Below are 25,344 nucleotides of genomic sequence, written 5' to 3' on the forward strand. Positions count from 1 at the left end.
AAATTAACTGCCATTGAATACAATTAATTTACAATTAACGTGTACGTTTTATCTTCCAGAACCTGATATTCGAGAACAACTCGGAAGACGCTCAACTGAAGATAGTGGATTTTGGGTTTGCGCGGCGCATTCCCTCGTACGAGAGATACGGCAGTGGAAGCTCTTCAGCGTCAGACGACCGGATGAGGATGCACACTCCTTGCTTCAGGTAGCCAACAACTTATTTTATCCCTAATCCTGATATAGCAGACTACTCTGTTCCTCGCGTTTCTGCGCTACACGGAGAACCAAGGACACCAGCGCTCCGGATGCCTGTGATATTTGATAACTCCAAAGCACTGGTGATCTTCTCTGGTGATCTTCTGCTTCTCCCGTTACACTTTGCCAGTGACTATAAGTTTTTCCATGTTTGAGTTTACAGTTTGGCGAACAACATGTCCAAAGTGTCTTATAATTGTGGATGCCTACCGACTGAATTTTTGTTGATTTTGTTTATGTGGTTTGCATGTACCAGGTGTGTATCTGCGGAAAAGTTGAAACTAGTAGTTTTGTGAACAGTGCTAGACCAACGCATCCAAAAAGTTTTTTTCTAATTTTCTCAAATTTAAGGCTAATCTAAGCGTAATGAGTAAGATCAAGAAATGGAAAATCTCTAATTTGGGCATGTAGAGCAAATGAGCGAAGAAATGAGTGTACGGAGAATATATGATGCAAATGTGAATGGTAGCAGAAGTCGGGGAATAACGAACCAGTGGATATTATCATTCAATATTTCCAGATGAAAAGGCGAACAAAATGATATTAATAATAACGGGGACGCCCGAGGAAGACATGGCACGACCAAGTGAATAAGGTACTTGAGTCGGACCATGTCAAGAGTCAGTATAATAGAAGAGTATGTATGAGACGATGTATGAATGTGAATGAGGCAAGGAGTTTGTGCCAAGACCGAGGTGTTTGGCGGGTTTATTTCAAATAAGGAATTATACAATTTGTTCAACAATTCTTTTTTCAAACTATCTTCAGATAGGTAAATATCATAATATTGAAAAATTGCAAAAGTCCAAATAAACACGATGATTTCACATTTGGAAACAGAATCTTGAAATTGAAGCGGAACGTGCAAACAAATTTAAAGATAGACAAAATGCAAAACGATGAATGAAAATTATTACAATGGAATTCTGATCATTGTTTTGTTCCGACTTTTGTAATATTGATTGATGTTTTGTTGTTCTAGTTTGCCGTATGCTGCCCCCGAAGTTCTGGACCAAGTGATGGGAATCAAAACGGGCTACAAAGAGACCTGTGATCTTTGGAATTTGGGTGTTATTCTGGTGAGTAAACTGGAGTTTTTCACTTATCTAACAGGGATATTAAAATTGTGGGTTTTGTCAAACTGAAAGTTTTTGAAAAGAAGAAATTTACCTTTCGAATGTTCGTAAACTTGAAAAATTTAAATCTGTTAAACATATGAACAAAAGAAATACAAATTAAATTTTTTCGAATAAAGTTTAGAATTTTTTTTCACCGCACATTTTTATTGGCAACTATCTTTATGTATGATCGCAAGATTCAACCCGAACTAAATGCAATCCAGACAGCGTCTTTTAGATAAACCTATCTTATTTTTTATTTTTAATGTGCGACATCTGTTGACTTTTCTGCAAGTCTAGAATGAATATTAATGAAGACAATGTTGGTAGTTCTTATTCGAAGTATGATACAGTTAAAAGTGACCGAGGGGAATAGGGTCCCATTAGCGCAGTTGGTAGAGCATTGTCCCGGAAAGACAAGGGTCCTGGGTTCGAGTCCCAGATGTGACCGTTTCCTTTTCTGATTTTTCTGTTTCAGATTTTCGTTTAAAAATCACTAATATTGTCTTCAATATTTAAATAAAATAATTGTTTGTCTGATATGATTTATGGTTATCAGTACAAATTTAAGAAATTAAAAGTTCATTTAATAATTTTACACATTCCACTGTGTAATCGCAAGGCGAATCAAGAATGGACTGTAAAATTAATTGTGAACTTGAAGTTGACACAACGATGGTTAGAGATGGTGAACAGGGAGTAAGGAAGGAATCCGACTTACCCCTTTGATGTTCGTCAACGATACTGCTGGTTGGTTTCACTCACAGGAGATGATTTATTACACGCAACTTCCACAACATCTGGGTTGGGTAAGAAACACACTGATGGGAACCGAATATATTCACTGCACAGTATTCTACCCCGAGTTGATATCTATAATAGCACTGATCATAAAGAGATGTTCCTCAAACCGGCTTCATCAATAAACTGATTTGACAGCTAAGTTTATTGTTGTAAATGTCACACAAACGTGGGTATTGTCGGATAATGACAGGTACTTGTAGGTAATAGGATGGGACCAATATCAAGGACAATGTTAAAGGAAGATTGTTGCGTCAACACACTGAAATACGCAATTACTTCACCCATGCGCCGAAAACTGAAATTAGTATGTTTAATATTCGTTATCGAAGGAAGCAAATACTTTGTGGCTTGACATTATTACACAAATGAAAGAATATCTTTGTTTTAAACCACTTTATTACATTTATATACGTCGACCGGTTTCGGTTGGACTCAACCTTCATCAGGACAGTACAAATATAAACTAAAATATAATACAGAGGAAGATTATTAAGTAAACAATAAAGAAAGAGAAAGTATATAAATGTGAGGGAGAGAGCATCAGGGCAGCGGAGTAGGTAGTGGGTTCGGGGAGGGGTGGGGATTACCCAGGGAGAAAGGAAACATCTTTAAAATAGGGCTTTTAGTTAGTTCTATCTGTTTGTTTAAAATTGGGAAATTATTTTTATTTTTATTTGCTTTTGAGATTTCCAATGATTCTAAATTATTGAGACGTATTCCTATTTTATTTTTATGTAGTATTTGAACTCCCGTCGTTCTATTAAATGTATGATTAGTATTAATTAGGTGTTCGGCGAATTCTGAAAAACCGGTATTTGTTAAACACCTGACATGTTCTTTTACTCGAATATTTACATTACGCGCGGTTTTACCAATATATATTGCCGGGCAATCGTTGCAATTAAGTTTGTAGATCCCAGAGTGGCTAAACGTATCTTCTTTATCTTTACAATTATTTAAAAATTTGGTGACACCGTAATCCATAATACTTCCAATCACCCTATCTCACATAAACATTCCTCCTTTCACAGCATGATCCACCGGCTAGTCACCATCCCATTATCTAATAATAATTTTTCTAATGAACTCCTTACAATAAAACAAATAGCTAATAACAACGGTTATCACTCTGATCTTATTGATAAAATCCTTTCAAAAAAACTTCGCCGAATTGCAACAAATAAATTTCTATATAATGCTCTACCAACTATTAATAATAATAATTTAACCACCCAATGGCGTAGAATTTTGTTCATAAGTAAATTCTCTTCCCTTTGCACTTCTAAACTTCCATCAGAAATTAGGCCGGCCTTCTATACTAATAATAACTTTGTAACATTTATTGCCAATGGGTGGGTGATGAAGAGATTCATTGTATAAATTAATGATGGGTCTTTCGATTGTGACATTAATTGGTAAATTACCGAATACAATTATCTAGTCATCTACGCCACGCACTAACTCAATGTAGGTAGGTAGTGATGAGAACTGATAAGGATGATTAAATAATAGAATTATTTTAAATATCAACAGACGCTAATTTATTAAACAATTGTTAAAATAATTAATCAAATAAAATAAACTTGAGACTCTATCAAACAACTTATCTCAGGGCGTGTCATCTGCGGTAGTCCCCGCACGGACGCCATTCACCATTTGGCTTCTTGACCATGTGCAAGGGGCTGGCCCAATTACTTTTTGATGGCCTGCAAATCCCCTGCTCCATCAAGAATTTGAATTCCTTTTTGGCTGCTTCTAGTAGAGCTGGTGCCAGCCTACGAGCACGCTCAGTGACAGGAGGTCCCTTCGTCTCTATACAATGGGTTACTGTATGTTTTTGTTTATCAGGAATTTTCATATTAGGTCTTGTTAAGTTAGGATATTTGTTCAGGATGTCCCGATATTTTTGTGATGTAGAAATGGTAGAGACTCCAGAAGTTGGTCCTTTGTAAGTTGTTCCCTTGATTAGTAAACCTGTAGACTGGTCTGCGATAATTGCTTTTTTGAGGTTAACCGTTAAGTTGTAATTGTGTAGAAAATCTGCGCCTAGTATCGGTCTTGAAACATCGGCAACAATGAATCGCCATTTTAATGCCCGTCGTAGGCCAAAATTGAGTTCGACGGTCCTTGTACCATAGGTTTTAATAGGATTTCCATTCGCTCCATACAGCGTAGTGGGATAATTGTCAGAAGTTAAACTGTTCTTGTTATAAGATGGATTTCTCGGTATGACAGACACATCTGCACCAGTATCCACAAGGAATTTCTGTCGTGTTTGCAAGTCATACACGAAGAGACGACAAGTTTTGTTGTTGGGAATCTCACATGTCTCTACTGCGAGGTTCCGCTGTCGTTTCCCGAAGTTTTTTTAGTAAAAGAGCACGGTTGATAGCACTTGTGAGCCTTTTCCCCAAATCGCATGTGGTAATAGCAAAAATCATTGTTCTTCTCAGCTGGTCTATCACTAGACCTAGACCTGCTTTTTCTTGTGTAGTTATGTTGTGGTGCATTATGATATGAGAAGTTCCTACGAGGACTTTTAGTTCTTCTTCCTCGGAAATCTGTAGAGCGATTCGTCTGGGTAAGTTTTAACTTGGATACTTCGTGTGTGAGAGCTGAAACTTGTTTCTGGAGTTGTAGCAATATGGATGTTTCGGTTGGTTCCGCTCTTGATGAACTCTGCCTATTCTTGTGATCCACCGCACTGCATTCAGTTGTTTGGTATATGTCAATTATTTTATCTGCTGCTGACGCCAGTTGGTAGATATTATTTTCCGAGAGTGCTGAGAGTATTGCTTGCGCGTGTTGTGGTAGGCGCTGCATCCATAATGTTCGCACTATTTCACTTTCCGCTAAAGCGGGTCCGGCCAATTCAAGCATATGACGTAGGAGTTCTGTGGGTTTCCTATCTTCCAACTGAATCCCTGTGAGAAGACGTGTCAGACGCTTCTCCGCTGAATCTTGGAGACGATCAATAAGTGCTGTTTTGAGAGTTGCATATTTTTCAGCTGTTGGCGGCTTCGTGACAATGTCACTCACGCTTTGTAGAATTTGCGAATCTAGGGCTGCGACGATGATATTGTATTTTGTAAAGTCGTCTTTTATTCGTGAATTTGCAAATTGAGCCTCTGTCTGCACAAACCATAATGAAATGTTGTCCTTCCAGCAAGGTGGAAGCCTTACTGAGACATGGTGGAGGTCTTGATTTGTGTTGGTGGATTCCATGTTGTTAGTTTGTTGATTACACGTTGAACTCGTTCCGGAGGTTTGTTCGGAGAAGAATTTATCGAGGTTACTGTCTTGGCTGACAGGTGTGGTCATTTCGCATTTAGTTCGAGATTAGCAAATGTGTGGAAATTTGGCAAATATGCAGATGGATATATTTTTTTTAAAAATCAATGGAATTTACTTTTTTAAAGGAATCATCTATGTAATTTTTTTGAAACTAATATAGAGTCATAAATTGTTGGAATATTTTGGTAATATTATCCGAGATTCGAACCTTTAATTTACAGATTGATATTTGTATACATTTTTCAAGATTAAAAATTTGCTTAATTTATTTTTATAAATGTGGGTAGTTTATCCAATTATAGAATTGCTGATTAATTGTTCCCATTTAAAATTTGCCAGGATTTAGTTGTAACATATTGTTGTAATAACACATTTTGCAAAGTCATGTAGGTACTCAAAATTAAAAATTAAAATTAGTGAAAATTTTAAAACTTTACGATTGTATCGGTTCTTTTGTCTCCAACGGCGTTCTATGCTGCTTGCTGTGGCTTGCAGAATCTCGTGGGGATGAAGTACTGCTAGCATGAAGAGATTTGGTTGCTATTTTCTGCAATGATGTACGTCACTGTGGTTGGAACGTGTTGCTGGAACTCTATATTGCTGCTCTGCATGCACACGTGTAGAGATGATTTGGAATTCTCACTGAAAAAGATTTTTACGCAAGCTTAATTCTTAAAAGAATAAGAGACATTTTTATCATTAGTTGGAGAAAATAAATCATGAAAATCAGGATGTCTTTAAAAATCACAGTATGGGGTTTTGCATTCTCGTATATCTGAAATTGTCGTAACAATCACAGGAAGTATATACTTCATAATTTTATATTTACTGAGGAGCATTTAATATTCAAGAACAAAGTGTAAATTAAAAATTTTGAAAATAATTGTAAGAATGAACTCACCGTGTAATTCCTCAGGATTCCGGTCCAATAGTCGTTCTGATCGTCTGATTGTCATTTATCGAAGAGAGAAATATTCAAGAATATATTAAATTTCTATTCTACCGCGTGAAATCGTCGGGTTGTTACCATTTATGGAGGTTAGGATGTCGTGTATTTAATGCTTACCTGTGCTGCAAATAACGTCACCGTCCATGTATATTTTGACTCCAATAAATACGATTATATTTCAGAAGGATAATTTTATTTTAACAGATTACAATTTTAGATTAAACTCGAAAGGCTTTAATGTGGAGAATGACAAACGTATAACATGACTTGTCAGAACGGCTATTAGAATCGGAATAATCTGTGGTTGTCTTTTCGCCGTTCAAGTCTCTGCCATTAGTGATAACACACCTAAAAATTAGTTTATACGGTTGATAAGTGATTCTCCACACCAGCAAACTCCTTTTTGGTTAAATTATGCAAAGGTGCTGCAATTAAAGAAAAATTTAAAATAAACCTTTTGTACCAAGAAAGTATACCGATAAACCTACGCAAGCTCTTTTGCGACGTTGGAATGGGGAAGTCAACGATTGCTTTTACTTTTCCCGGGTCAGTTCTCAAACCATCCCTATCAATCACGAAACCAAGGTATTTAAGGGAATCACGACAAAAGACTGACTTCTCTACGTTAATAGTCAAACCCGCGGCTTGTAACTTTTGTTTAACCCGTCTTAAAAGATCCATGTGTTTTTCAAAGGTAGAGCTAATGATAATTATGTCATCTAGATAACAAAAGACCTTCCCATCGAACTCCGGACCCAAGACCTTGTCCATTAGCCTCATCATCCGAGAACTTGCACCATGAAGACCAAAAGGCATTGTTACAAAGTGGAATAGGCCTCGTTTAGGGATAGTAAATGCGGTTTTCTCTTTAGAATCTTCCTCTAACGGGATTTGAAAAAAACCATCATTAAGGTCTAAAGTTGATAGATAACGTGCTCCTCCGAGACTATTTAAGATATCAGATATCAACGGTAGACTATACGCGTCCCGTCGCGAGACCGCGTTGAGTTTTCTACTATCCAAGCAAAGTCTAAAATAACCATTTTTCTTAGGCACTAAAACAATAGGATTATTCCACGAGCTATTGCTGGGTTCTACTACTCCCAGATTTAATAGTCTGTCAAGTTCTCTGTGAGCTTCCGGCAATAAATGAGGAGATATCGGATAAACACGTTGCTTAATAGGTTGACAATCACCCGTGTCAATGACATGTTTTTCAAGAGACGTTCTACCCAAACGATTACCAGAAAAGGCTTTAAATTCCAGTATAACGTTATTTAAGATTGATTGTTGAGATGAATCTAAGTTCTCAAAGCTATCCAGTCCTCTTACCTCAGACACGCAACTATTGTCAGAGTCATTAGTCATTAATTTAGTTAACTTGGGACAAATGTTAAAAACTTTCCAAAAGTCGCAACCGAGGATGATGTTAGATTTTATATCTGGCATAACCACAAAATTAAAAATTTTCTTAACGTTACCAAGAACTACCGGAACCGCAATTTTGTGAACGCACTCCACAGTATGACCCGTAGCAGAAGTGAGTGAAAATGTTTTCTTAAGAACAGAAAGATTTAACCCTAGATTTAAAAATTGACGATGAAAATTATTACCAATAATAGAGATATGCGAACCAGAGTCAAGAAGGCCAGAAAAGTTGGAACCCAGAACCTGGAAAATGATGTGTGGACGGCCATCCCTTTTAGCCGCACTCACCACCTTCGAAGTCCAAAGGTTCTTGAAGAAAGTTCTGGTTTCCGACAGCACAGCAAGCCGATGCCTGGCGGTGATGTCAGCGAACGGTGTCGACTTGCCGCCCGCAGACAGGACCCCCAGGACATCTAGTTTTTTGCCTGCCGGCAGTTGCATGAAGGCGCCTTCACCCCAGGACGGCCACAGCGGAAACATCTCACCTCCCTAGAACTCATATTTGACGGGCTACGTTTACTGAACTCAAAAGATTGACGATGATTCCTGAAATTGGGATTATTCTGAGACATTCTGTTATTCCCTCTGCTAAATGCATTATTTGAGGAGGAATGAGAAACATTATTATAATTAACTGTATTTGCATTTGGCGGGGAAAGTCTGGAATCAGACCGACTGTCTGCTAGTTCAATCATTTTTCCCAATTTTTTCAGACAATTAATGTCCGAGATGACAGAGAGTGACAATTTTTGAATGTATCTCGGTAACAAATTACATTGCAATATTTCCAGAATTTCGTCATCTGGTAATTTCGACGACAATTGATTGTTTAAAGTCAAGACACGTGTTATGAATGAACCCAGGTTCTCTTTTTGTTGCTGGTACGTGGCTCTGATCTGAGCAACTAAACGTCTTTCATGGTCCAGTAGCTCGAATTCTTCCTTTAGAGCAATTACAATGTCCGACCATGACTTAAAAGAAGAACGGTTGACTCTAAACCCGTCTAAAGCATGACCTGTAAAAAGTTCCACCGCAGATGAAAAAAGAGAAGCTGTACTTACGTTCCGAGATATGGACAAATCGTTGACCCGTTCAATGAAACTATGTACGTTCCCCGTACCGTCGAAGGTTAAGTTCCATTTGTGAACCGGAACTGTGTTAGACGCGACCGCCGAATTTGCCGAAGTAGTGCCATCCTCTGGTTTTGACATGATTAACGCACAACTTCTTGTTAAAATGGTCGAATCCGTCATACCTAACTAACAGGGTAGGTAGAAAAAAATCATTAGAACATGCAAGCAACAATACAACAACCACAATCACCGCAAAACAAAAAATATAAAAGAAGTGTGACGTCAGCGTACTAACGAACACGATAATAAGACGAAAAACGTCATGAGTTGTGCCAGATTTCAAAGCTGCGTAATATGAAAAATTAATAAAATCTCAGTGACACGATGTATTTCGAACAACACCCGAACATCTACCATGCAAAACGAAAGGTCTTTTTCAAGGGATTATACAAGAAAATTATGAAAAAAAAAATCAGACATCCCAATACAAGATTAAAACAATGAAAGAAAAAAAATACTGCATTTATTAATTAGTCAAACTTAGGTTCACCCACAAGGGCTGCCATTTGCGCCCCACGTTGGGCGCCATTTGTAACATTTATTGCCAATGGGTGGGTGATGAAGAGATTCATTGTATAAATTAATGATGGGTCTTTCGATTGTGACATTAATTGGTAAATTACCGAATACAATTATCTAGTCATCTACGCCACGCACTAACTCAATGTAGGTAGGTAGTGATGAGAACTGATAAGGATGATTAAATAATAGAATTATTTTAAATATCAACAGACGCTAATTTATTAAACAATTGTTAAAATAATTAATCAAATAAAATAAACATGAGACTCTATCAAACAACTTATCTCAGGGCGTGTCAAGAATGTACGTGAATTAAACGCCATCTTGATAAAATTTTTGACTAACGAACATGTGACATTAATGAATTTAAAACACTTAAATCTTGTAAGGAATGTCTGAGCGGGCGCCAGCGAGTTATAAAATAACTACGCAAGAAGTTAAAATGAGTAATCCCTATTTGAATTATAAGTACATTGTTAAAAGGATATAAGTGAAAAAGACCTTTCGTAGTTTGCACAGTAGACCCTCATTGTTCCAGCGTCGTACGAACACACCGTAGGCTACCGAGTCCAGCAAGCAACTGAGCTCGACGAAGTGCCGCTCCGCACTCATAGCTCGAAACAGTAGTGCCAATTGTAGAATGTTGACCAATGTTTATCTTAATCGGGTAGGAACTGCCCGTCCAGAAGTACGCACTGCTACAACTTAGCCAAATTTTTAAATAATTGTAAAGATAAAGAAGATACGTTTAGCCACTCTGGGATCTACAAACTTAATTGCAACGATTGCCCGGCAATATATATTGGTAAAACCGCGCGTAATGTAAATATTCGAGTAAAAGAACATGTCAGGTGTTTAACAAATACCGGTTTTTCAGAATTCGCCGAACACCTAATTAATACTAATCATACATTTAATAGAACGACGGGAGTTCAAATACTACATAAAAATAAAATAGGAATACGTCTCAATAATTTAGAATCATTGGAAATCTCAAAAGCAAATAAAAATAAAAATATTTTCCCAATTTTAAACAAACTATGGAGGTTAGGATGTCGTGTATTTAATGCTTACCTGTGCTGCAAATAACGTCACCGTCCATGTATATTTTGACTCCAATAAATACGATTATATTTCAGAAGGATAATTTTATTTTAACAGATTACAATTTTAGATTAAACTCGAAAGGCTTTAATGTGGAGAATGACAAACGTATAACATGACTTGTCAGAACGGCTATTAGAATCGGAATAATCTGTGGTTGTCTTTTCGCCGTTCAAGTCTCTGCCATTAGGGATAACACACCTAAAAATTAGTTTATACGGTTGATAAGTGATTCTCCACACGCCTCCCCTCCAGTTATAAAGTTATAACGACATAAAAAGAAATCTTAATATTTAAAATTGGTTCTTTATACCTAGGACTACAATACTGTTTAAAAACATGTGTCTGTGACTTTATTAAATTACTGTATGCACATCATGAACAATTTTTAATGCAATAAAAAGTATGATTTTAAGATTATGTGCATTATTGTATATCACCTATATCACTAGTTGTATAAAAATATTCCATGAGCTTAAAAAGTAAATCTATAACTAGTGTGGCTTCAACAACATTTGGTTTGGAGCTTGGCTAAAAATGAGCAAAATTATTTCAAGCTATTGGCTGAATGGTGGCATGAATATCATTTAAAAGTAGCCTAGAAACATCTTGTGTGTTTATACTAGAAGCTGTACAATTATTATTCATATAAAGTAAATTTTCTATTACTGAAATATGATAAAGTACATTATTAAAACTATTTATAATATAAAGTACAAGTTATAAATGCATGAACCTGAAAATTCAGTTTAGGGAGTACATAGTATATATTAAAAAATATTTGCTTTTTATGAACATATAATAATAGCTCGTCAACTGTTTACAAGTGTAGTCTATTTATATACTAGGTTTGAATACCTGAACTTGTGATAAATTTGCTAATACCATTGTAAACACTTAAGGAGTAATATTTAGATAAAATAGTTTTTTCAACAACACATTCTATCAGGTGTGGTGCAGGTAACCTGCATCACACTTGAGAGGATGCGGTTAAAATATTACAAGGTTATAAACAATTACATTTCATTAAAAGAAATGGTATAAAATATTATTGTATCATATAAATGAGAAAATTTCAACAACATGTTCAATTCCTTTAGAATACATAATGTACTGTAAAACTAAGTACATAGGTTTGTTAAAAGTACATGTAAAATTTTTGCATAACAAGATTTACATAAAAATGCTTAAAATTTTTTTTTTTTTTTTTTAATATATGAAACTTCAACGCGTATAGCGGAATGGTTTTGAACTTGGATATTTTTTTTTTTTTTTTATTTTTTTATTTATTCTTTAATATATTTGTTAAACAATGGTATAGTATATTGTCCTCCACGCTAGGAGTTCACCTGTGTTGTGGAGGACTTTTTCAATTGTAAAGTTATATAATTCTAAAGCAATACAGTGGAGTTGGTTACACAGAGAAACATTAAAAATTAAAATATAAAATCGATTTTTCCATAGTTATAACAGTAGTTTTTCCATAGTTATTCCAAAAAAGTGAAATATAAAAAAATAAATATTAACAGGATTGTAGCCAGTTCCATATGTGTTTTTTGTATTCTGTAAGATTAGATGTTTTATATTGTGTTGGAAGTGAATTGAATAGTTTTATAGCCTGGAATCTGTAGTGTTTTTGTCCAAAGGATGTGTTGGTTTTTGGTATTAGTAGTTGGTGTGCATGTCTTGTTCTGGTATTGCGAGAAGTTTGTGAAGTTTTAAATGTGTTTAGGTTCTTGTAAAGGAAAATAAGTATTTGTTTTGAATATAGTTTTTGAATCTTCAACACTGGGAATTGTTTAAATATGGTTGAAGTGGGTGTTAGTATTGGTACTTTAAGTATTACTTTTATTAAGGTTTTCTGAGCTTTATATAGTGTGTCGATGTATTTTTTACTGGCATAGCCCCAGGCAATAATGCCATATTCCATTATAGATTGTGCTATTGCGAGGTATATATTTTTAATATCAAATATGTTCAGTATATTTCTCACGTTTTTGAAAAAGTAAATCAACTTGTTTATCTTTCCTTTAACCGATTCAATATGTATGTCCCATTTTAAATATCGGTCGAAGTATAAACCAAGATATTTGATATTTTCGGTTTGTGTGATTGGAGGACAATTGCACGGGGTGCTCGCTGAGTGACAGGAATGTATTTTAAGGTAGATGTTTTTGGCGGGTTGGCCTCTCGAGTTTATGCTAAAGGTTATGAATTTAGTCTTATCTATATTTAAAGTTAATAAGTTAGAGTCAAGCCATTTTTTTGTAATATTTAGGCCAACTTCAGCTTTTGTGATTAGTGTGTTCCAGTCAGTGGCCTTAAAAAGTAACACAGTGTCATCAGCAAAGCTTATAATTTCCCCGTCTATTTGGAGGTGACATAGATCGTTAATATAAATAAGAAATAGGATTGGGCCAAGTACGCTGCCTTGTGGTACTCCGTAGGATACTTGTTCCTTGTCACTACATGTGTTTTCTATTGAGGTATATTGGGTGCGATTTTCCATGTAGCTTTCAATTAATTTGAGTTCTGTTCCCGTGATTCCGAAATATTTAAGTTTATTGAACAGGTTTTGGTGGTGAATTGTGTCAAACGCTTTTGCCAGGTCGAGGAATATTCCAAGGCATTTTTTACCCTGATCTATATTTGTTTTGAGGAAGTCTGTTACTGAGGCTATGGCATGTGAGGTACTCATATTTTCCCTGAATCCAAATTGATTTGGTGATAGTATATTGTTTTTGTTAAGAAAAATTAAAAGGTGGTTTTTGATATGTTTCTCGAGAATTTTTGAAAGCGTGTTTAGAATTGTAATTGGTCTGTAATTATTAATTTCTTGCTTGTTTCCTTTTTTGTGGATTGGAATTACTTTGCCCGTTTTCAAAATAGTTGGGAACACTCCTTCTTTAATGGACCGATTTATAAGTATAGTAAGTGGGATAAGAAGTGCTGACTTTATTATTTTTAGTGTCATCGGTGATATTTTGTCGCTACCCTGAGAGTTTGTGTTTTTTAGTTCGTTTATAAGTTTTAGTGTTTGTATTTGGGTAATGTATGGAATTTTAAAGGAAGAAACACTAGTGTGTGTATAGTGGTTTGAGAATTCTGGGATATCGTCATTTGTAGTGATTCTGTTTGCTAATACCTTGCCGACGTTAGCGAAATAGTTATTCACAAAATTACATACTTTTAGTGGTTGTTCTGATGTCTTAATAATCTCGTTATCTATTTTAATCTCGGTTATGGAATCGCTTTTCTTTGAAGATGTGTGGGATATTTCTTTTAGGATTTGCCAAATTTTTTTGGGGTCCTTGTTGCATTTATCTAATTTATTTTTATAATATATTTCTTTCGATATACGTGCAAGTCGTGTGCATAAGTTTCGATATCGTTTATAGAAATTTATGAGATAGATGTCATATGGGTTAGATTTGCATTGTTTGTGGAGTTTGTCTCTTTTACTGAAACTTGTTATGAGTCCTTTTGATATCCACGGTTTTAGAAGTTTATGTTTAGTTGGAGAACTTTTTTCGGACATGATGGTATTTTTTTAAATTCGTCTTGAATACATTCTATAAAAAGTGACCATGCTTCATTAATTTTATTATTTTCTACGAGTTCTTCCCATTTTTTATTAAGTAGTATGTCATTTAGTTTTAAAATATCAGTTGTATTGTGGGTTTTTGTGGTTTTGGAGTGTATTTCTTGTGAATTGTTTGTAGTGTTTAATAATAATAATAATAATAATTGGATAATTTGTAGAGCGCCGTTTTTGTGAAAAATCACCTCAAGGGCGCTGTACAATTTATTTCTTAGGATCTACATTTGTTATTTAGAAAAGATACCAAAACATACTTACCTGGCAAGTCACTTCCAACAAACACACTTATATTAAAAAGTTTATGCTTATAAAAGATAGAACTGCACGCAGAGGACACTATGTCAAAAAACACTGGTCGTCGCATGATCTTAAGTCTGCTATAGTTTTTATTTTAATTTAAATGTATTTTAACTGTCTTAAAAGCCTACAAATTGTATTTTTATTGTTATCATTTTTATTTATTTATTTTTAATTATTATTTATATTTATTTTATTTTATTTTTAGTATTTTTTACATTTTGTTAATTTAAATTTAAATTGCCGTCAACTGTGAAAGTGGAGGTTTATTTCCAGGATAAGTGTATAGTGGTCTGTAATTGTCGAGTGATGGATTGTGGATTTGTATGATCTTTTTGTTTTTAACATAATGTGGTCAATACAAGTTTGCGTGGGTAATAGGTTATTTTGTTTAAAGTTGACTCTTGTGGGTTCATTTATGGTGCTAAAGAGTCCATGGAATAACAAAAGGTTTAAGTAATCGTCACTTTGTGGATGTTTTTTATTTTCTAAAATGTTTATATTCATATCTCCTATTAAGCAGATATTTTGTTGTTTTTTCATTTTGATAAGTTGACTGTCTAGGGACCTCAGAAAGGGAAATATGTTTTTTATAGAAGGTGATCGATACATAGCTAAAATACATATGTCATTATTTATGATTATTTCAAAGCCGTTTGCGTCTGTGATATCTACCTCCGTTAAAGTTGAATGTAGATGTTTTTTGCAGTAAATTACAATACCGTCATTTTGATTTTTAATATTTTTGGAGTGAGTGACCGTATAATTAGGTAATTGTATTGGTGTGAAGATTTTATCTAGTCAACATTCTGTGAGAATTATCACGTCAAATTCTGTCTCCAATTGTTGAAGTACGACAGTGAGATTGTCAAAATTTTTTGAGATACTGCGTATGTTTTGGTGTAATATTTTTAATTGTTTAGCCATGGTAAGATTAAAATTATTGGATGGATGTGTACGATTTTGGGATAGTAAATTCAGATCATCTTTATTATATCATCGGAGTGTTTAATATAAATTATTTTATCTTTTTCGGCTTTCCGCGCTATAACCTTTCCATCTTTGGTCCATACAAATGCATATCCCTTTGTGATGGCTTGTTGTTTTGTTTTCCATAGTAGTTCCTTTAGATATGGTGACAGGATTTCACTGATGTAGATTTTTGAGTTTAGCCCTGGGGATGTTTTGTATTTGACTTCTCTTTTCTTAGAGAGCAAAAGCTCACGTAATTTAGGATTATTGAATCTAATTTTGATTTTCGGATGGTCCCTTTGTTTTGTTGACGTTGACGCTGCAGACGGTCCCCCTGGTTGAGCCTTGACAGTACTTGGATGTAGTCTGACGGCCTGTAGAATGTCTTCCGGAAGGATCTGAATGTCCGCTGTTTCGGCTATTGACTTTACTATTTCAAATATAGATTCATCCGCTTTAAGAGGTACTCCAGATATTTCTAACGAGTCTGCCAGCATGCTATGGTCGCTTTCGGCAGCCCGTATTTCCAGATTCTTTAGTAGAATACTTTTTTCGTTTAATGTTTTTTTCAATGTTTCGATATCTGTCATCATTGTTTTTTCCGAGAGAATGGATTGGTCTATTTTTTCTATTAATTCATCATATTTATTACAAAGAAAGTCTATGGTTTTTTGTCTTTCTGCTGCTTCAAGGTTCATTTTTTTGAAAAGTTCGTTTTTTAATTCATCTATTTTTGTGTCTATGTGCGACATTAGTCGATGTGTTAGGTCTTCGAGTAATTCGGCTGAATGAGGAGTAGGAGATGCACTGGTGTTTTTACGTGATTTCGAAATTTTTAAATTTGTGCTTATGATTTGGTCGATAGATGTCACTTTAATTAAGTTAAATTTAGTTCTATTGCCTTCAGTTCCAATTATTTAAGTAGTCACTGTAATCTATTTTCAAGTAGTTTAGGTTATTTAGCTAATTTATTATTTAAAGTAACAGAAAAAAAAAACTTTTTGAAACAGTAGGATTCGAACTCACTTGGTTCAGATATCTCACCTGTCTAGACTGCCGCTTTCGTGACTGTTCACGCCACTGCGCTATTGGCCGCTTATGACGTATCGTGAAATAGGTGCAATATGAAATTTCTTGGTAGAGAAATTTTATGAAATAAGCTGATGGATTTTTTCGACAATAATCACTGTCACTTTGTAGAGATTGTTCACTTGGAATCACTTGAAATCACTTAATGAAATCACTCAGAGTTCACAGTCCGTAGAATTTAACTATAATTTATCTTCATGTAAACGTTTACTGATATCTTGTTTGCTTTTTTTGAATTATACGCTAGAATTCGGATAATTTTTGTGGAGCAATATTTTTGCGTGCGCTCTATGTGACGGTTGGTAAGTTTTTTTTTTCGAATTTTTTTTCGAATATGTTTATTATATAGGTATACATTAATAACTGGTATATGGTTTACATGATAAATGTTAAATATTAAGTCCGTTTTATATATATAAGTTATCCTAAGTACATGTTATATGTTATGGTAAGATATAATGGTAAGACATATGTTTTATTAATGCGTGATATATTATGTTTGGTACATTTATTGTAAAACATATTAAAGTGTTCGCTACTTATCTGGTTGTAAGATAATATCTTAGACATTGATGTTGTATCGTGTAATATACGATTTTAAAGTTTACTTAAAACTAGTTACATGTTATTTACATGATTTTAAGAATGAAAAATTTTCATTTGTTACAAGAATTATGATAGTTTGAATACTAAAGCTCAAAATTTCATCAAGTTTTTGTAGACTTTTAGTATTTTTGCTCGGTAAATTTAAAAATATATATACTTTGAAATTCCCATGAGTTTGGTTATGTATTTTATATAGATTACTATAAAATTTTGTTTTGTACTAATCAACTTATACTTGATATGAGTTTGTATGAATGTTAATAAGGAAATGAATTTGTATTGCCATAGTTCCATTCATTTGCGTACTGATTGGTATCTATCAGGAAAATGAACTTTGCGACCAGATCTTGTTCTTGTAATGTTTTCTGGGAGTGGTTCCTGGACAGATGTTGAAATAGGTACATTATCCTCTACTGGTATAAAGGCGGGTTTTAGTCGGTCTATCGAGACGCGTTTCGGTTGTCCTTTAACGGTAATGACGAATGTTTTTGCATTACGCTCTTCAACTTTGAATGGGCCTTCGTAGGGGTTCTGAAGTGGCTTTCTTCCCCCATCGGTTCTAAGGAACACATGTGTAGAGGTAGGTAGGTCCTTATGAACAAAAAATTTTCTTGTACCGTGGACGCTGGCAGGAGTTGATTTGATGTTTTCGAACTTCCGCTGGAGTCGTCCTATATACGTATCTGGTTCCTCGCGTGGAGTTGCTGCGAAGAAGTCGCACGGTAATTTTTAAGTTCTACCGTAAGTTAGTTCTGCTGGTGAACACTTTAAATCCTCACGTACTGTTGCTCTAAGGCCAAGTAAAATGAGTGGTAGATTTTCAACCCAATTCTGGTCTCCACATGCCATAAGAGATGATTTTAACGTACGGTGCCATCTCTCAATCATACCGTTGGCTTGTGGGTGATACGCAGTTGTTCTCTGGTGCTTGATGCCAAACTTCTCTGTAAGTTTTTTGAAGAGGCAACTTTCAAATTGACGCCCCTGGTCGGTTACTATGCTGTCAGGAGTTCCATGACGGGCAATCCAATGGGTCGTCAATGCCGTGGCGACCGTTTCTGCTGTCATATTTTTTAGAGGAATTGCCTCAGGCCATCGGGTAAATCTGTCGACCATTGTCAGTATGTACTGGTACTCGTTACATATTGGGAGAGGTCCAACTAGATCGATATGTATATTTCGGAATCGATCCTCAGGTAATATATACGTTGCTAATGGTGCAACAGTATGTCGGGAGACCTTGGCTTTTTGACAGGCTACACATTGCTTGACAAAGTTTTTTATGTCTTTAGCCATGTTATTCCATACAAATCTTTGTTTAATTGTTTTTGTTGTTCCCAGGATGCCAGGGTGGCAAATATTATGTACACTTTCAATGACTTGTTTTCGCATGCAAGCCGGTACAAATGGTCTGATGTGACCTGTTGATATGTCACACCATATTGAAGTTTCGGTGCCAGGTATCACCATTTGACGTAAGGCGAGGGCGGTGTCATCTTTTGCCTTCATAAGTTCGTCGTCTTGACACTGCGCTATTCCCATCTGCCTAAAGTCGATAGAAGTAGGACTATTAATCTCCTCTATTCGAGATAGTGCGTCAGCTACTACGTTATGCTCTCCGGAAACATGTCTAATGTCTGTTGAAAATTGCGCTATATAATCAAGCTGCCTTTCTTGACGTGGTGAGCTAGAGGCTCGCTTCTTATTAAAGGCGAAGGTAATTGGTTTATGGTCCGTATATATTGTGAAATTTCTACCTTCAATGTGGTTCCGGAAATATTTTACAGTTTCGTAAATGGCGGTAAGTTCTCGATCAAAAGTGCTGTACTTCTTCTGAGCAGGTGTAAATTTTTTCGAGAAAAATCCTAGAGGTTCCCAAGAGTTGTCGTTGAATTGTTGTAGTGAGGCTCCCATGGCTATGTCGCTAGCGTCGACCATTATAGAAATTCTTGCTGATGGGATTGGGTGCGCGAGTAAAGCTGCATTTGCTAATTGCTGTTTACTTTCCTCAAACGCTTCTGTCAGTTCTTGATTCCATGTAAGTATCCTTTTGTCGTTCTTTTTGTAACCGCTGATGCTGTTGAATAGCTTAGTCTGTGTGTTGATAGAATTTGGAAGGAATCGGCGATAGTAATTTAGCATTCCCAAAAATCTTCGTAAGTCTTTTGCTGTTTTTGGTGTTGGAAACTCTGTGACTGCTGTTACTTTTTCTTTAATTGGCGACATTCCTTTTTGGGTGATTGTGTGACCCAAGAAGTTAACTGTATGCACACCAAATTGGCACTTGTTTATATTAATTACCAGATCATATTCGGCAAGACGATTTAGCAGTAAGTCTAGATGTTTTTTGTGTTCTTCTTCGTTTTTGGAAGCGATTAATATGTCGTCCAAATATACGAAACAAAAATCTAAGTCTTTGGTTACAGCATGCATAAATCGCTGGAAGCTTTGTGCTGCATTAGTTAGTCCGAATTGCATACGTGTAAATTCAAATAACCCAAATGGGGTAATGATCGCTGTCTTTGGTATGTCCGCTGGTTCCACTGGTATCTGGTGGTAGGCACGCGTCATGTCTATGGTGCTGAATATCGTAGCGTCTGATAATTTGTGTGCGAAATCCTGCAGTTGAGATATAGGATATTTGTCTACGATTGTTTTTGCGTTTAATCTGCGGTAGTCCCCGCACGGACGCCATTCACCATTTGGCTTCTTGACCATGTGCAAGGGGCTGGCCCAATTACTTTTTGATGGCCTGCAAATCCCCTGCTCCATCAAGAATTTGAATTCCTTTTTGGCTGCTTCTAGTAGAGCTGGTGCCAGCCTACGAGCACGCTCAGTGACAGGAGGTCCCTTCGTCTCTATACAATGGGTTACTGTATGTTTTTGTTTATCAGGAATTTTCATATTAGGTCTTGTTAAGTTAGGATATTTGTTCAGGATGTCCCGATATTTTTGTGATGTAGAAATGGTAGAGACTCCAGAAGTTGGTCCTTTGTAAGTTGTTCCCTTGATTAGTAAACCTGTAGACTGGTCTGCGATAATTGCTTTTTTGAGGTTAACCGTTAAGTTGTAATTGTGTAGAAAATCTGCGCCTAGTATCGGTCTTGAAACATCGGCAACAATGAATCGCCATTTTAATGCCCGTCGTAGGCCAAAATTGAGTTCGACGGTCCTTGTACCATAGGTTTTAATAGGATTTCCATTCGCTCCATACAGCGTAGTGGGATAATTGTCAGAAGTTAAACTGTTCTTGTTATAAGATGGATTTCTCGGTATGACAGACACATCTGCACCAGTATCCACAAGGAATTTCTGTCGTGTTTGCAAGTCATACACGAAGAGACGACAAGTTTTGTTGTTGGGAATCTCACATGTCTCTACTGCGAGGTTCCGCTGTCGTTTCCCGAAGTTTTTTTAGTAAAAGAGCACGGTTGATAGCACTTGTGAGCCTTTTCCCCAAATCGCATGTGGTAATAGCAAAAATCATTGTTCTTCTCAGCTGGTCTATCACTAGACCTAGACCTGCTTTTTCTTGTGTAGTTATGTTGTGGTGCATTATGATATGAGAAGTTCCTACGAGGACTTTTAGTTCTTCTTCCTCGGAAATCTGTAGAGCGATTCGTCTGGGTAAGTTTTAACTTGGATACTTCGTGTGTGAGAGCTGAAACTTGTTTCTGGAGTTGTAGCAATATGGATGTTTCGGTTGGTTCCGCTCTTGATGAACTCTGCCTATTCTTGTGATCCACCGCACTGCATTCAGTTGTTTGGTATATGTCAATTATTTTATCTGCTGCTGACGCCAGTTGGTAGATATTATTTTCCGAGAGTGCTGAGAGTATTGCTTGCGCGTGTTGTGGTAGGCGCTGCATCCATAATGTTCGCACTATTTCACTTTCCGCTAAAGCGGGTCCGGCCAATTCAAGCATATGACGTAGGAGTTCTGTGGGTTTCCTATCTTCCAACTGAATCCCTGTGAGAAGACGTGTCAGACGCTTCTCCGCTGAATCTTGGAGACGATCAATAAGTGCTGTTTTGAGAGTTGCATATTTTTCAGCTGTTGGCGGCTTCGTGACAATGTCACTCACGCTTTGTAGAATTTGCGAATCTAGGGCTGCGACGATGATATTGTATTTTGTAAAGTCGTCTTTTATTCGTGAATTTGCAAATTGAGCCTCTGTCTGCACAAACCATAATGAAATGTTGTCCTTCCAGCAAGGTGGAAGCCTTACTGAGACATGGTGGAGGTCTTGATTTGTGTTGGTGGATTCCATGTTGTTAGTTTGTTGATTACACGTTGAACTCGTTCCGGAGGTTTGTTCGGAGAAGAATTTATCGAGGTTACTGTCTTGGCTGACAGGTGTGGTCATTTCGCATTTAGTTCGAGATTAGCAAATGTGTGGAAATTTGGCAAATATGCAGATGGATATATTTTTTTTAAAAATCAATGGAATTTACTTTTTTAAAGGAATCATCTATGTAATTTTTTTGAAACTAATATAGAGTCATAAATTGTTGGAATATTTTGGTAATATTATCCGAGATTCGAACCTTTAATTTACAGATTGATATTTGTATACATTTTTCAAGATTAAAAATTTGCTTAATTTATTTTTATAAATGTGGGTAGTTTATCCAATTATAGAATTGCTGATTAATTGTTCCCATTTAAAATTTGCCAGGATTTAGTTGTAACATATTGTTGTAATAACACATTTTGCAAAGTCATGTAGGTACTCAAAATTAAAAATTAAAATTAGTGAAAATTTTAAAACTTTACGATTGTATCGGTTCTTTTGTCTCCAACGGCGTTCTATGCTGCTTGCTGTGGCTTGCAGAATCTCGTGGGGATGAAGTACTGCTAGCATGAAGAGATTTGGTTGCTATTTTCTGCAATGATGTACGTCACTGTGGTTGGAACGTGTTGCTGGAACTCTATATTGCTGCTCTGCATGCACACGTGTAGAGATGATTTGGAATTCTCACTGAAAAAGATTTTTACGCAAGCTTAATTCTTAAAAGAATAAGAGACATTTTTATCATTAGTTGGAGAAAATAAATCATGAAAATCAGGATGTCTTTAAAAATCACAGTATGGGGTTTTGCATTCTCGTATATCTGAAATTGTCGTAACAATCACAGGAAGTATATACTTCATAATTTTATATTTACTGAGGAGCATTTAATATTCAAGAACAAAGTGTAAATTAAAAATTTTGAAAATAATTGTAAGAATGAACTCACCGTGTAATTCCTCAGGATTCCGGTCCAATAGTCGTTCTGATCGTCTGATTGTCATTTATCGAAGAGAGAAATATTCAAGAATATATTAAATTTCTATTCTACCGCGTGAAATCGTCGGGTTGTTACCATTTATGGAGGTTAGGATGTCGTGTATTTAATGCTTACCTGTGCTGCAAATAACGTCACCGTCCATGTATATTTTGACTCCAATAAATACGATTATATTTCAGAAGGATAATTTTATTTTAACAGATTACAATTTTAGATTAAACTCGAAAGGCTTTAATGTGGAGAATGACAAACGTATAACATGACTTGTCAGAACGGCTATTAGAATCGGAATAATCTGTGGTTGTCTTTTCGCCGTTCAAGTCTCTGCCATTAGTGATAACACACCTAAAAATTAGTTTATACGGTTGATAAGTGATTCTCCACAAAACCGATAGAACTAACTAAAAGCCCTATTTTAAAGATGTTTCCTTTCTCCCTGGGTAATCCCCACCCCTCCCCGAACCCACTACCTACTCCGCTGCCCTGATGCTCTCTCCCTCACATTTATATACTTTCTCTTTCTTTATTGTTTACTTAATAATCTTCCTCTGTATTATATTTTAGTTTATATTTGTACTGTCCTGATGAAGGTTGAGTCCAACCGAAACTGGTCGACGTATATAAATGTAATAAAGTGGTTTAAAACAAAGATATTTTTTCATTTGTGTTTAATATTCGTAATATTATATCTTTTTGTTAATGTATTCCAGTACTTTATGCTGACCGGGGATGCGCCCTTTGAGTCAGCCAGTGTCAACGAACCCATCATGGGAATCATCGACAGGATCCGGAGAGGAGAACTTAGCCTTGAAGGTCAGTAATTCTTTTCATATAATCCTCCTTCTCAGACGGCTTGCACGAAAACGACCAAGACAGAAAAGAAATTGAAACATAAAATTCGATTATCCACTCGAGCTATAGCTATCCAAATTTGGGTAGGTGATTTTTATTTAAATATTTAACTTCTTTTTTTTTCAAAATGTTGTAAGACTTTAAAATATGACAGCTTGCATAAAAACGACAGAGACAGGAAATGTCACTATGTCGAGTGTTTTCAATCAAATACTCGTAGAAATTGAAACATAACATTTTTTAATCCACTCGAGCTACAGCTACCCAAATTTGGGTAGGTGATTTTAATTAAATATTTAACTTTTGTTGTAAAACTTTAAAATATGGCTTAGATGGTGAAATCTACGTTGATTAATTGGCTTTAAACCTCAGTAAGCAGTTTTATATTTCTTTATTAATATTTGGAGGTGTGAAAATATATCAAACCCGTGCCCGACATTTTGTACACGTACACATGTCATATTTGTACAAGTACATATGTCATATTTGTACACGTACATATGCCATATTTGTACACGTACACATGTCAAAATTATTATTTTTTGGTAAACTAATGTTTTTAAGACAAGGTTTTTTTTTATGCATAGCACAAAGGGTAACAATTATTTTACAAGCAATAATTATTCGCCTGAAACACTCATCCACATTGAAAAATCTCCTGATAAAAGATACATGACGCCAACGGGACTCGAACCCGTTGTATATTTTTCTGGGTTTGAATCTTGATTGGAAACACTTGTAGCTGATTTTAACTTTTTTATTACATATCACAAACATGCTTTTTAAATATCTACATTGACAATAACAATTTATTGATAACGGGCCCCGACCCATGTACAGATAAACACTGTTTACTGTAATAAATTTCGGAAGGAAAGAACACTTTTAGACTGAGAACAGGCCCTTTATAGATTAAAAATACTAAACCATTGACAGTTGTTAATATACACAAGGAAAGAAGTAACTGGTTATCGACATGCTAGAGCTCTAGAATTGTCTAGACTGTTAGTGCGGATTCACACCATTTCTAATAATTAACTATTCAACAATACATAGATGGCGACTGTATCTAGAATTTAATTAATAAAGAACTTCATTACAAAATTAAACACCCGTGTCCCTTCGATTTCCGGTCGACAGCTCTGACCACTGAGCTATGGCGGCTTATCTCTTACCCGCGAAATTATTAAATATATACTAGTGTTTCATTCAACAATTACTGCTTGTTACATTGTTCACCTGAAAACAACCAACTTTATTTTATATGAGAAAGGCATTGTAAGTGCTAACTCTCTCACTAGATGGCGTCGAGACAAATTGTCTACATTTTTAGGTGAAATACTTGAACTTGTAAAAATATTAATTATTATTTTTTGGTAAACTAATGTTTTTAAGACAAGGTTTTTTTTTATGCATAGCACAAAGGGTAACAATTATTTTACAAGCAATAATTATTGAATGTTGTTTGTATGAATTTATTTATTTATTTATTTATTGGATGATTTTTATAGCGCCGCTTTTGCGAAATATCACCTCAGGGGCGCTGTACAGTTAATGCAGATATTACAAAAAAAAATAATATAAATATTACAAATTGAAATTAAGTTAAATAAAATGAAGTACAGAAACAGGTGACACGGAGATGGAGAGTCTGCTGCAAGAATCCTAGGTGGTGAGGAAACTGGACCGGCTGCTGCAGCGAGAGAGTCCACCGCGTCCACCAACAGTGCCAGCACGAGGTTCGTCATCCTTCCAGGTATGTGTCTGCTGCTAATAGAGCGCTGACACAATGTCCTCTCATGGATTCCAGACCTTGGCAGCACCGCTGTGACATTCGACGAAGGTAGAGGATGGAGACTCTGCAGCAAGAATCCCAGGTGGTGAGGAAACTGGACCAGCTACTGCAGCGAAAGAGTGCACCGCGCCACCAACAGTGCCAGCACGAGGTTCGTCATCCGTCCAGGTATGTGTCTGCTGCTAATTAAGCGCTGACACAGTATCCTACAACGAACTAAAAAATTCACT

The 25,344-nt window shown here is 35.8% G+C and overlaps 1 protein-coding gene across 1 annotated transcript in view; it reads left to right on the forward strand.

The window, feature by feature from the left end:
* Positions 1-25,344, forward strand: part of LOC149409063 (ribosomal protein S6 kinase alpha-5-like) — a 294,002-nt gene that overhangs the window by 256,285 nt on the left and 12,373 nt on the right. The window contains exons 14-16 of the mRNA XM_089650188.1: positions 60-208; positions 1,241-1,337; positions 23,178-23,280. Coding sequence (XP_089506314.1) covers positions 60-208; positions 1,241-1,337; positions 23,178-23,280 — 349 coding nt within the window. The remainder of the gene's footprint in view (positions 1-59; positions 209-1,240; positions 1,338-23,177; positions 23,281-25,344) is intronic.

This window comes from Hesperophylax consimilis, unplaced genomic scaffold (genome assembly GCF_061612785.1).
Source record: "Hesperophylax consimilis isolate HC1 unplaced genomic scaffold, BYU_Hcon_1.0 scaffold_37, whole genome shotgun sequence".
In the NCBI taxonomy this organism is placed as follows: Eukaryota; Metazoa; Arthropoda; class Insecta; order Trichoptera; family Limnephilidae; genus Hesperophylax; species Hesperophylax consimilis.